Source organism: Pecten maximus, chromosome 17 (genome assembly GCF_902652985.1).
Source record: "Pecten maximus chromosome 17, xPecMax1.1, whole genome shotgun sequence".
Classification (NCBI taxonomy): domain Eukaryota; kingdom Metazoa; phylum Mollusca; class Bivalvia; order Pectinida; family Pectinidae; genus Pecten; species Pecten maximus.
The window spans coordinates 12,894,037-12,908,635 of record NC_047031.1 but is presented as its reverse complement, the minus strand read 5'-3'; the positions used below and the strand labels follow the sequence as shown (position 1 = coordinate 12,908,635).

General features: G+C 35.1%; 1 protein-coding gene across 4 annotated transcripts; it reads left to right on the top strand.

Moving 5' to 3' along the window:
- The first annotated feature begins 2,072 nt into the window (after positions 1–2,072).
- LOC117315565 lies at positions 2,073–13,791 on the top strand. Of its 4 annotated transcripts, XM_033869805.1 has the most exons (5): positions 2,073–2,233; positions 3,802–3,919; positions 6,404–6,513; positions 9,902–10,092; positions 12,103–13,791. In XM_033869805.1, exons 4-5 carry the CDS (start codon positions 9,924–9,926, stop codon positions 13,101–13,103), a joined length of 1,170 nt encoding a protein of 389 aa, XP_033725696.1. In that variant the 5' UTR covers positions 2,073–2,233; positions 3,802–3,919; positions 6,404–6,513; positions 9,902–9,923; the 3' UTR covers positions 13,104–13,791. The 4 variants fall into 4 exon arrangements, with proteins under 4 accessions (XP_033725696.1, XP_033725698.1, XP_033725697.1 ...); XM_033869807.1 differs by lacking the exon at positions 3,802–3,919; XM_033869806.1 differs by lacking the exon at positions 6,404–6,513.
- The last annotated feature ends 808 nt before the right edge of the window (positions 13,792–14,599 follow it).

The window sequence follows — 14,599 nt, the reverse complement described above, 5'->3', positions numbered from 1 at the left end:
TGTCCTCGTTCCCATTAGTAACACTTTAACTTAGTAATATATTTATATTTTTAAGGATCAAGGATGCATGTGTCCTGTGTATTCGGACTTAATAACACTTTGGTTTCGAAAAGATGGTCGAATTACGCATAATTATATATTTTACATGATGTATTTGGCTATGATACACATACATGGTATGATGACCTAAACGCAAAATTGTAACATTTACATTGTAATTGTTTTTCAAGTCCAACATTTTACCACACGTAATTACGCATAATTAAGAAATTGTGATGATAATAAACATCCGACATAGAACTTGATTAAGGATATATTTCAGGGGACATTCGACACATATAATTACGCATAATTAAGGAATCGGGAAGATAAAAGGGATGCGACTTAATTAAGGATATATTTAGGGATATGACTTAATTAAGGATATATTTCAGACACAAATGAAACTGAAAGTCATATCCTAAAGTGCGTAAATTTGATGTTTTACACCAAAAACACCAAACTTGTAAAAAAAATTGCATACATGATCCACAAAATGTTTAAGTGCATTTTGCTGAACTATGATACGCTGTATGACTAAGGTTATGTTGGTCTAGTTATTACACTTTGTCAGAAACAGACTAAAACACGTAACATTTGTTTTGTTTTAATCCCCGAATTTTGGGGCTTTTAACCCAAACGCAGCTGCATAAATCCATGAAAAAATGCTTTCAGTGCTGTAGGCTCTACTATCATTGATACAACTATGAGCGACGGTTTGGTTGGCCTAGCTCAAACACTTTGTCACACATACAATCAGAAACTGAATTTTAGATTTTTACAAAAAAAAAAAAAAAAAAAATACAAAAATCGCAGGAATTTGCTATTTTTATCCCAAAAATGCAGTAACCAATGAGATTTTCTATCTAGAATCCGCTGAGAGAGGTCGCCAGCGTAAGTAGTGTACTATATAATTTCTGTATTGTCTGGATACTATATAATTTCTGTATTGTCTGGATACTATATAATTTCTGTATTAGACTGTCTGTATACTATATAATTTCTGTATTAGACTGTCTGGATACTATATAATTTCTGTATTGTCTGGATACTATATAATTTCTGTATTAGATTGTCTGGATACTATATAATTTCTGTATTGTCTGGATACTATATAATTGCTGTATTAGATTGTCGGGATACTATATAATTTCTGTATTAGATTGTCGGGATACTATATAATTTCTGTATTGTCTGGATACTATATAATTTCTGTATTAGATTCTCTGGATAATATATAATTTCTGTATTGTCTGGATACTATATAATTTCTGTATTAGACTGTCTGTATACTATATAATTTCTGTATTGTCTGGATACTATATAATTTCTGTATTGTCTGGATACTATATAATTTCTGTATTAGATTGTCTGGATACTATATAATTTCTGTATTGTCTGGATACTATATAATTTCTGTATTGTCTGGATACTATATAATTTCTGTATTGTCTGGATAATATATAATTTCTGTATTGTCTGGATACTATATAATTGCTGTATTAGATTGTCTGGATACTATATAATTTCTGTATTAGATTGTCTGGATACTATATAATTTCTGTATTAGATTGTCTGGATAATATATAATTTCTGTATTGTCTGGATACTATATAATTTCTGTATTAGATTGTCTGGATACTATATAATTTCTGTATCAGATTGTCTGGATACTATATAATTTCTGTATTGTCTGGATACTATATAATTTCTGTATTAGATTGTCTGGATACTATATAATTTCTGTATTAGATTGTCTGGATAATATATAATTTCTGTATTGTCTGGATACTATATAATTTCTGTATTAGATTGTCTGGATACTTAGATATTTTCTGTGAGGACCGTTGGTATCCGGATCTAACAATCAAATATTCTAAAATGAAAGGAAATATTTCCTGTCTAATCTCGAACCAGCAAATTTCACTTCCTGAGTGTATCACGTCTAAGGCCGTGTGTACTTGATTTAAAAGCGTCCAGCCCATAGTAAGATGAACTGTTAGTTTCCGACCATCGCTTTCTTCTCAGTCTTGACCTGTACAAGGTCACACCCACGTCCGGAATGAGCCAGCGATCTTCATCAAGCTTCAGTTTCTGCGTTTTGTTGATCAAACTGGTCCGAGATCAGCGCAGACCTGAAAGTTAATACATTTCTCAACAATTGTGAAGACATATTGGTCGCGAAAATCAATTTGTAAGTATCATTTGTTTATATACATATTGTGTAAGGGAAATGTCTTCTATTGTGTCATTTCGTTTCCATTGTCTTCGTTACACAATAAAATGACGTTCTCTGTCGCATTGGCACGTATGCATACTTGTATTAAAACATTACTCTGAATTCTGGGGTAGTTTCGGGGTGTGAAAAAACCCGTATGTAACCTGAATCTTTAAATATTGTTTCCTTTTATTTAGGAGAAAGGAAATCGCATAATTTAGCAGGTAACTTCAAAATACCTTGGGTGTAAACACGATTTCATTTGTCATATAATGTGCACTCTGCGACTACATTTGCGATCTTCTCTTCTCTCTTTTTAACTTCTTCTGAAATTCCACCAATGACATTCAACTCAAACTTGGCGACACTGACCTCGAGATGGTACCGACAAGTATTATTTTTCTGGTCAGTCCAAAACCAAAGAGGCCACCATAGCCAACAGTACCACTACTAGTATATACTTGCGAATGAATATGTATCATATATTACGATATTAAAATGGTCTTTAGGGTCAGGTGACCGTTAAGGGCCATATGGGCCTCTTGTTGGGAGTTGGACAACTGGCTCACCCGTGGCCAGAATAATGCGTGTGTGGTGTCCTGCTGGGTGTCTTAGGCAGTAGGAGGGAGGCATCCGTTCTACACTGTATGTTGTCACCAGGTGACAATATCACAGCCTCCCAAAACACACCCACCCCACACATGCATCTCGCTCGCATGCATGATAACCTGTTCTGTTGATAAGACCACAGGCACTGACTGAGATTTTATATATAACCAATAAAAAAGAAGAGAAAAAACCCGAGGACAATGTAAATAAATAAATAAATGCAAACAGTCTGCAATCCGTATCTAAATTAATTGTCCTTAAAACGCGTAACAACGTTATAAAATAATAACATGAATGTTCGTTTAAAAACAGTCTGACGTACATTAACTCTTATTTAACATTTACCAGGAATATGATGTAGTTGATACAACATTTTAAAAAGGACATACAAGTTACAGGTAGTCGAAAACAAAAAGCGGCCTCAAACAACGTTGTTCAGTGTCACGTGGTAATGACGTCATATGTAGATCCAAGGTACAGCAGTGAAGGAAACAATTTATATCTGAGATAGGGATTCAAAGGGTTTTGCCCTCGTGTGCTAGCCTTCCTCTGTATCTGCAGTATCTGCTCCCTTGGCCGTGTCGAATTACAAAACAAATTTGGCAACACATGCAGTCACCGTAGAGTGTTGGGGGTTCCCTTGCTACAGACCGATTTTTATCTCCGGAAAGATTTCCCGACGTTTGACCTTCGATAACGTGACTTCTTCCAAAATTACAAAGAACGGTTATGAAACTGACAGACATTTTCTGGTTGGATAGGCTGGTATAAAACGTTTAGTCATCCTGCTCTATCGTGATCGCTTCACCCCCGCGAGGATCTGACCTGTACGCGCTAGAGGGCGCCACCCTGTAATCTCCACACACCATTGTATTGATAGTGAAAGTGACGTCATAGAAAATCGATAACTTATCAATGCATCTTGTTCTCATCAGCGCACACATACACACAGCACACATCGCCCGCATTCCAGCCTCAGTAGCCGGCTCGCGTTCTCCTGGAAACAAGACATTTCAGGGTGTGCAGCATATACCCAGAAAACCAACAGTACTGGTAAGTTTATTAATTTGCGAAAGTATTCCTGGAAACCAAGCAATGCTTCCACGAGTTCTTGGAAAACCAGATCATTGATTCAGTTATGTACTCTATAAGGAAATGGTTGATTGATCGCGATGAACACTTGCAGCAGAAGATGGTTAGGTTAAGCTTACTTAACGAGTAGGGCCTTCAATGAAATATCAATAATTAGCATTCGATTCAGAGGGACGATAAATCCACAGGGATCTATCACGAATCACCAATCAAAGGTCAATATAAATATATAATTGTATGTGTGTTTTATCAGGGACGTATACCTGGTTATGTGTAACGTACGGACCACACCCATCCCGATAGCTGCTGTATATATGGATGGTTATAGGGTCAGGGTCACGAACATGTATACATTGTGTAATATGCATAATTAGGACATATATTGTTTTAAGGATGGTGAGCTGTACATGATCGTCCATACGGATTAATGGTATGGACACCGGGTATTGCCGGCCGTTATCGGTATACTCAACGTATGTTTACATTAAAAAGAAAACAGTAAAATCTTAGTTTACATTAAAACAAAACGGTAAAATGTAAGTTTACATTAAAACAATAGAATAAAATGTAAGTTTACATTAAACAATAGAATAAAATGTAAATTTACTTTAAAACAATCGAATAAAATGTAAGTTTACATTAAAACAAACTGTAAAATGTTGGATTACATTAGAAAGAAATCAGTAGATTTCAGTTTTCACTAAAACAAAAACAGTAAGGTGTTGTTTTACATTAAAAAGAAATCAGTAGATTTTAGTTTACATTAAAACAACAATAGTACTGCTGGTTTACATTTAAAGTAAAACGGCGATATGTATAGTGCAAAATATCTAAATATAAACGAGAGTGATCGATATGGAAATAGATATATCAGTGTCCCAGTAAACGGTATAATCACACCCGGGATTACAGAGTGCCGCTCTGCCTTGGCCTAGGTGTCGGTGTGAGGGTCTTCCCCGAACACCAACTCTGGTTCGGGTGGGGTGTTTACATAGGGGATTAAGGTGTGTTGATAGGTAGTTATAGTCTGTTACAGAAAAGAACACAGGTAAATCAGAACACCGGTAAATCAACTCACCTGTTGGATGATCAGAAAATCATTAGCTGCTGAAGAAACATTATTGTATTTCATTGTATTGTATTGATGATCGTCAAACTGTTTCAGAAATAGTGTATAAAACTGAAGCACACTTTGGAAAATCATCATATTTTGCTTTTATATTTGAATTATCAAAATCAATTGTATCGTTGGATACTTGATCAAACTTTAACATTTTGTTAAATTTTGTGTCGTATTGATTTAATTTGTATCTGTTTTCAGATTTAGTTTAAATTGGCATTATCACGGTATCTTTGAGTCATACTTTTTCACTGTAAAGCAATATTAGTTAGACATTGTATTTTTTCCTATTGATTAACTTTATGTTTTTCAGATTTGTATAAATAATTAAGTTATTGAAGAATAATTGTAATATTCTTTTAAAAGTTATATGTGTTTCATGTTTATATTTAGTTAGCAGTCACATTTTTGTTTATATTTAATCTTACTTAGAATAGCTATACATGTACATTTGTATTGTATTGTATTTTTAAAAAATATTTGTTATTAGTATATAACACAACATAGATCAGTTACTGCAGAACTATTATAATATCCTTGTGATATCTGTTTCAGGTTTAATTAGTACTGGTTTTTTTTTACAAATAGCTATACATATATATATATGTTTTTTCCCAGATTTGTTTAGATTATCATATAATTACTTTATAGATCAGTTCTTGCAGAACAATATTCTTGTGTGTATCTGTTTCAGGTTTAGTAAATGAAAATATGTTTTGTTTATCATACGCGGAATGGCGAATGCACTGTTCAACGTTATGACTTCATCGTCAACAGATATTGTCATTATTAATAGTTAACATCTGAAATTAGTGCTTTGAATTTAGAAAACAATTTATAATTTTTTTTTATTTATATCTGATATTGTCATTATCAATAGCATAATATTTAATTAGGCACAGTGCTTTAAAAATTTCATTATTTATTTTATATAGGGTCTATATTTATTGATTTAATATTGTCATTTCAATATTACTAGTAAAATATTCCATATGATAGTGCTTTGAATTTAGTCCGTCAGTTGGACCAGCAAGATATTCAAATATATTTGTTTAAGTGTCACAACTTCGAAATTACATAAAAGTATACCAACAAATTATATATTTAATGTCCAGTCTTACTAGACTTAAACGAGACACTTTAAAACGTGATTTTTAATATTGAAAATAGGCATTAAAACTCTAAATTATGTCTGGGAAGATATGTAGTATGTATTATAGCTTTTTGTAATCAGTCATTGTCAAACATTTCCATTGTTCTGCATTGTCACTGTTCACGCATCAAATTGCCGTCTTTGGAAATCTATTGTTTTATAATTCTGACAGGAATGTAGACAATTGAATAACGCGCGTCATCACAGCGGTTGAACACCACTGTACGGCTTCCGGAAGTTACGATACACAAAGCGAGGCAGTCAGACGTGGAAACGGGTCAGGTAAGGTTTTAAGAGGATATACAACTCCATATTTTTGACACTGTAATTGAACCAATCTTGTTATACGGATCCGAAGTATGGGGATTTGAAAACTTGCGTGCATTGGAACAAATCCATCTCAAATTTTGCAAAAGAGTGCTAAAAGTGAGATCAAGTACTCCATCATTTATGGTATATGGTGAACTGGGTCGTTTCCCACTAGAACTGAATATTAAACTTAGAATGGCTCGTTTTTGGAACAGTCTTCTTTGTAATGAAAATAAACTTAGTAGTATTCTACTTAAATTAGCAATTAAACTGCATGACGCCGGAACTCTTTCTTTTAAATGGATCAACAAAGTTAAAAACATATATGATGAATCTGGTTTTTCATTTATTTTTGAAAATAGATATAGCATGAATAAATTGTTCTTTAAAAATCAACTGAAACAGAGACTCCAAGATCAATTGATCCAAAAGTGGTTCTCAGAAATAGATAACTCTTCAAGAGGCGATTTTTACTCAATATGTAAATCTCAATTTGGTCTTGAAAAATATTTGACAGCATTGTCAGAAAATAATAGACTATATATAACTAAAATACGTACATGCAATTTTAAATTCCCTATTGAAACGGGTAGATGGCAAAGAATCCCGAAAGAAGAAAGAATATGTAACCTATGTTTAGAAAGTATTGGAGATGAATATCACTATCTGTTTTCTTGTAAAAATGAGCTAGTTAAAAATCTGCAAAATAAATATATTCCAAATTATTTTCGTACAAATCCAAATGAGATGAAAATGAAAGGCCTATTGTCAGTATGTAACAAACGAGCTCTAAACGGATTGTCCATTTTTCTTAAAAAAATATCTCTTTTATTATGAAGCTTTAACAAACCGTATGTGTATAAGTGATTGTATTATTTTGCTGTAATATATGTAACTATCGTAAAGTGTTGACTTGGACTATGAAAGATTTATACAACATGTATATTATATGTGTCCTCTCTATCATATTAATAAGTTGTTACTGGTAATTAAGGAAACATATACATCATGTGTATTGCAATTTAAGTTTCTGCAGCATTTCACTGCTATTTGTAACTATAAAAGCGTAATAATTTATATATTATATCTGTCCATCCTGTCATGTCAAAGAATTTCGTTATAAATGTACCTCATGTGTATTGCAATATAAGCTTCTGCAGCATTTCACTGCTATTTGTAACTATAAAAGTGTAATAATTTATATATTATATCTGTCCATCCTGTCATGTCAAAGAATTTCATTATAAATGTACCTCATGTAACACATTGTCATGTGTCTGAGTGTAAATAAATAAATCTGAAATCTGAAATCTGGAATGGTGACCGATTTAGTCCTTAATATATATACTAACCAGTATTATTACGACTCGGAAACGAGAACTCGCGATGATTTCATTCCTAAAGGCCAATATTCAACGACATGTTGATAGAAAAGTCAGAAGATTTCAAGGAAATCACCGTTTTACATCGACTATATGGGTAGTTGTATCGATGTAAGTTATGTATTGTTGAGGTAACCTGACTCCGACTCCAGTTTAACGTAATTTCTGACAGATTGAAAGTGAAAGTAGAAACATGCTGCGGCATTTTACCGTGATTTTGACGACATAATACAAATGTATCGACTTCTATATCAATCAGTAATCAATTAATTTAATATTCTTCATTAGTGAGATACTTTTTGTATAATGTCATTTCCGTGTTTTTCATCTCTCTACACCAATCCGTAGGTCTTACGATCGTAATATCCCCAACTTCCGTTTTGAGAGGCAGGTAATTACTTGCTCAGTTATTACAATATCCCGGTCAATTAGGTCTAAAATATTTCCCCCCAGAAAGTAAAATATTACAATAATCAAATATTGCAGTGGATCCCACTAACTATAATATCGGACATTGCATTATCCCGCTTGTTATATTTTTTCTATGTACCGAATTTTAAATTTAGTAAAAATATTCCATTTATTATTCAATTTGTTGTACTAAAGGTAAATGGAATACTTAGTGTTTTTTCCCATTTTTATACCAGTATATGTTTAACACTACAAAATTTGTTTTGTTTTAGTTTTATTTGACGTGTCAATATTGAACTAAACATTAAATTTCTTTGAGAGGCGAATTACATCAAGGTGTACATTTGTATAATTATCACCTTTCTCGGATTAAGAATTCCTTGTTTTAACCTCAACCAAGTCACTAATTTTATATCTGTTACAGGACGTCAGCGATAAATTTAGTGTACAAATCTCTTCTGCTAGATCTATATCTACTGTCACGCTTCTTGACAATTAAGTGAATACGGCTTTTTAGAACAATAATCTGGTACATGCATGTGTACTTATACATATACTACATCTATCGGCTTTGCTTTTTTATGAAAACACAAGTTACTCCGTATTACTTTTTTCGAAGATGGGCGACTCTTTCCAAGAAATCCATTCTCTAGATGAACGTCCATGAAAATGCACGAGAGAGCAGGATATTCATTAATGTTTTCCGGTGAAAAGTTCTATTTCTTCTATTATATAATATTATTACTAAGACAAAGACACTGTCTTGTTATCCCTCTATAAAAATGATACAATGTTGTCATTACATATGATTTTAATTTGCGACGGCAATAATAAACTGATTTTCGGTTTTGGTTGGAAAGGAGCGTCCACACAATCTTAGAGACATCATCAAGGTGGGTAAGTCCTTGTCAGGTTAACGTACCCATATATGGATTTCCAGGTGAAAGCTTAAAATTGTCCAACCTTCGTGGACACTATCCTCACCACTAAATCTTGTTATACAGAGTCTTTCCTCGCATTTTTGTATCATTGCTATTTATTCGCGCGGTTTTTATCGGGTTGTTACACGAGTTTGTTGTACTCGGAATAGAACGCGCTGTACCAGCAGAACCTTGCCCGGTTCACGTGGTTCGTTTTCGGAAACGCACCATTTTGATTCAAAATGGCGGAACTCCGATACTTCATTTGACTTGTAAAAATGTTCTTTAAACTAAAAATAGAGATATCTCTATCAAAATACAGACATCTTTATTTATTTAATAAACAGACGTATTTGTATTCTAAACGGATAAATGTGTCTTAAATACATGCAGATATCACTTGTTTTAATAGAGATATATTCTTTTTTTCAATAAATCTAAAATAGATTTACCCATTTGATACACAAACGCAGATATGTCTATTCTAAATACAGATAGCTGTAATCACAAAACAGATATCTGTATTTTTTAATAGATAAATATGTTTCTAATCTAAATAAAGATGTCTGATTCAAATGTTCAAAACTCCAAACGATTTGTAATTATAAACGATTATAGGTAGATAAATGATTTTGGTTTGAATTTCAGAACGAGGTGTTGTCATGACAACATGTACCCTAGTGACGCTGTGGTAGGATTAAGTCTGTATCTCGCCAACATGCCGGAAACGCGCAAGGAAATCGTCAACCCTCTGACGTCAGCAGAAGTAAAAGAACGACAGGTTAACTTCCAGAGGAGGTTCACAGCCAAATTTTTCGCAAAACATCGAAAATATAAAGGTAATTATAAAATTATATCTTCATGTTTTTATTAGCTCACCTGGTCCGAAGGGGTCAAAATTAGTCAATTTGTTAAATCAACTTCTTCTCTGTAACTAAGCAATGGATATTGCTCACATTTGTATGGTAGCATAGTTATACGGTAGGGGTTCAAAATTGTACAAATGTTGGGGTTGACCCGGGCCGCCAGGGGGCTGAGGGGTGGGGCCAAAAGGGGTCAATTTGGTTAAATTGATTTAAACAACTTATTCTCTGAAACTTAGCAATGGTTTGACTGGTAACATCCTATTGGGGTAGGGATTCAAAATTGTATAAAGGAAGGAACTGAACCCCAGGGGGCAGAGGGCAGGGTCAAAAGGGGTCAATTGGTCTAAACAAGATCTTCTCTGAAACTAAGCAATGGATATCACTCACATTTGTGTGGTAGCACCCCTATGGGGTCGCGCCAAAAGTTAATTTCATTTCATGAATTAATGCACGTTTTGGCATTTTTAGTATTAAAATAAAACCAATGTACATGTACCCATATAAAATGCTTATGATATATATTGACATAGCAATACCAGTGCCAATATATACTTAAGCATCATTCTTGTTTCATATCTCATGAAACCAGGTGAGCGATACAGGCCCTCTGGGCCTCTTGTATTCTATATATGCTAGGGTTTGTCCGTTTCAACAGAACAAAATTTCGTTGATAAATGACAACTAATTGTAAGAAACCACTTGATTTACAACATTAAACTTCTTTTGTATAAATATGGTACATGCTAAACAACTGCAGATTTGTAATGGCTACTAACTCTATCTAATACGCACACATCACCCTTACTCTAGCTAACACACACACACACACACAAATCACCCTTACTCTAGCTAACACACACACATCACCCTTACTCTAGCTAACACACACACATCACCTTTACTCTAGCTAACACACACACATCACCTTTACTCTAGCTAACACACACACATCACCTTTACTCTAGCTAACACACACACGTCACCCTTACTCTAGCTAACACACACACATCACCTTTACTCTAGCTAACACACACACATCACCTTTACTCTAGCTAACACACACACTTCACCTTTACTCTAGCTAACACACACACGTCACCCTTACTCTAGCTAACACACACACATCACCTTTACTCTAGCTAACACACACACGTCACCCTTACTCTAGCTAACACACACACATCACATTTACTCTAGCTAACACACACACATCACCTTTACTCTAGCTTACACACACACATCACCTTTACTCTAGCTAACACACACATCACCTTTACTCTAGCTAACACACACACATCACCTTTACTGTAGCTTACACACATACATCACCTTTACTCTAGCTTACACACATACACACACATCACCTTTACTCTAGCTAACACACACATCACCCTTACTCTAGCTAACACACACACACATCACCTTTACTCTAGCTAACACACACACATCACCTTTACTCTAGGTAACACACATACATCACCTTTACTCTAGCTAACACACACACATCACCTTTACTCTAGCTAACACACACACATCACCTTTACTCTAGGTAACACACATACATCACCTTTACTCTAGCTAACACACACACATCACCTTTACTCTAGGTAACACACATACATCACCTTTACTCTAGCTAACACACACACATCACCTTTACTCTAGCTAACACACACACATCACCTTTACTCTAGGTAACACACATACATCACCTTTACTCTAGCTAACACACACACACATCACCTTTACTCTAACACACACATCACCTTTACTCTAGCTAACACACACACATCACCTTTACTCTAGGTAACACACATACATCACCCTTACTCTAGCTAACACACACACATCACACTCTAGCTAACACACACACATCACCCCTCTCTCATAAACACATCTCCCCAACCACCCTCTCCATCTGACACACCCTCCGATCCCCAGTCCCTGTGATACAAGTGACGTATGATTTGTTCTCCCCTACAGGTATACTGAGGGAGTACGGCATCAACATACAGCCCGGACAAAGTGACTACTCAATCTGCTTCGATAAAACGTTTGAGGAGGAAATTGAGATGGTTGTCAGTGAGAGTCGCGAAGATTTCGCAAAGTCATGTCGTAAAAGCGGGCATTACAGCATAAGGGGTCTCTTCCGGCAAATTGTTCACGCAGTGCGCAGGACGAAAGCCTCCCGGATTATGTATAAGTTACAAGGAATTTCCGAGACCGACATGAGAGAAACTCTAGAAGCTGTATCGACGGAAGTTTCTATTGGTTACGAGTACCAAATCGCCATGTTATCGGACGAAAACGATATTTACAAAATGGCGGACTATGCAGTGTTGTGTGTGTTTACGTATTTGAAATCGGCCGAATCTTCGTTCGAAACATCCAATATATTGCAAGCAGTGTTAGAAAGTGTACCGAAACATAAATCGGAGGGAGAAACCGTCATTAAGACGAAAATAGTTAAGACTGATTCCTTGAAACGGAAACATTCTCAGAAATGGAGAATACAGGAAATATTTAAACAGCCAGGGCTCAGGGTAAAGAAAGATGGTTCCGAAGGGCCCTATGCATATTTCGGATGTTTCACACCATTCGGATGTTTGTGTAGACCTAACAAATACGGTTACCGCGCTCCACTTCACGTGTGGGATGATGATTTACGAGATTATCGAATGTTAGATAACGACCGGATATCATGTCACAGTTCACATGGGAAACAGATCCAAGACAACAAGGAAGATATACACCAACAATACAAACCGGAAACCTGCTGTTGTCACGTGACCAGAAAACTGGACAATCAAAACAACTGCTCAACCAACCGCTCCGAGCAGCCCAAACTTGTCAACGGGCAAACAATTTGTGATGTAGAATGTAATGTTGAACCTACAAACACAGAATCCCAGCTCACGTGCTCAACAACTCAAAATACATCAAATGATGTAAGTGTCCTCGGTGATATACAGCTAAATATGTGAGGCCTACAACTTTTCGGTGTATATATTTCCTTTACCGAACTGTTTACATCGTTGTAGTTATTTTGTTCGGTAGCGTACACATTGGATGACTTGCCAGTACTAACCGAGTTAAACGGGTTATAAATAACACATTAAACATGGCGACCTCGACCTTTGATACCACACGCCCTCTCTCAATTCTGAGCTCCTATTTGAAACCCCACCACCTTTGCTTCAGTTATAATTATCTTACTAAAGAACTCTCAATTCTGAGCTCCTATTTGAAACCCCACCACCTTTGCTTCAGTTATAATTATCTTACTAAAGAAAACCTGTCAAAAATAACCTTCACGTGCTTTTGATTATCCGGACGTGGACATGTTTCTGGTTTGAATTAGATGCTGCATCTCCAACAAATTAAGAAAAAAAAAAATAAAATCTACGGAGTTGTTTCATGATATCGGCTCTGTGTTTTCAGCTTTAATATATAAAATAAATCAAATTATAACACACTCTATCACACACAGCTATATTTTACGAAAGGAAGATTATCCCTATTGTCAATCCTGCGATCAGCCTTACCGTCATGAAGCACTTTATGATTGAATGCTGATTTCACACAGATCTGAGATGATTGTTACGTCTATTGAATGAGTATTGGATTTCTGGTTACGTGCAATATAACTCACAATAAAATATGTTTTTACAAGCAGCTCGTTAAGTGATATCTTGTATATATTTGTATGTACAATCTTTGGTAAGAAAAAGGCTTATATAGGCGTAGCCTGTTGCCCAATCTGTTTGTTCCTAATGAAATTGGTTGAAATGAAATGGAATGGATTTTAAGATTTCTACTTTTAAACGTTTTAGTTTGATTTTTCTTTCCGTTAACGTCATTCTAATCTGGTGTTGTTTGGCCGTAAATGACTCAAATTGTCGATGGACCTCGTAACAATACAATACAACACAGCACAACACAATACAAAAGGACAATTTAGCACATCACAGCAGTATACAACACATCACAGAACAATAACATACAACACAATACAAACTGACAATACAGCACAGTAATATACAACGCAATATAATACAACACGTCACAGCACAGCATACAACACAGCACAACAGTATACAATGTACAACACAACAGTATACAACACAACAGTATACAGCACAAAAGTACACAACACAACAGTATACAGCACAACAGTATATAGCACAGCACAACAGTATACAATGTACAGCACAACAGTATACAGCACAAACGTACACAACACAACAGTATATAGCACAGCACAACAGTATTCAACACAACAAAATAGTATACAACACAGCACAACAGTATACAACACAACAGTATACAACACAGTACAACAGTATACAACACTGCACAATAGTATACAACACAGCTCAACAGTATACAACACAACACAACAGTATACAATGTACAACACAACAGTATACAGCACAGCACAACAGTATACAGTGTACAACACAACAGTATACAGCACAAC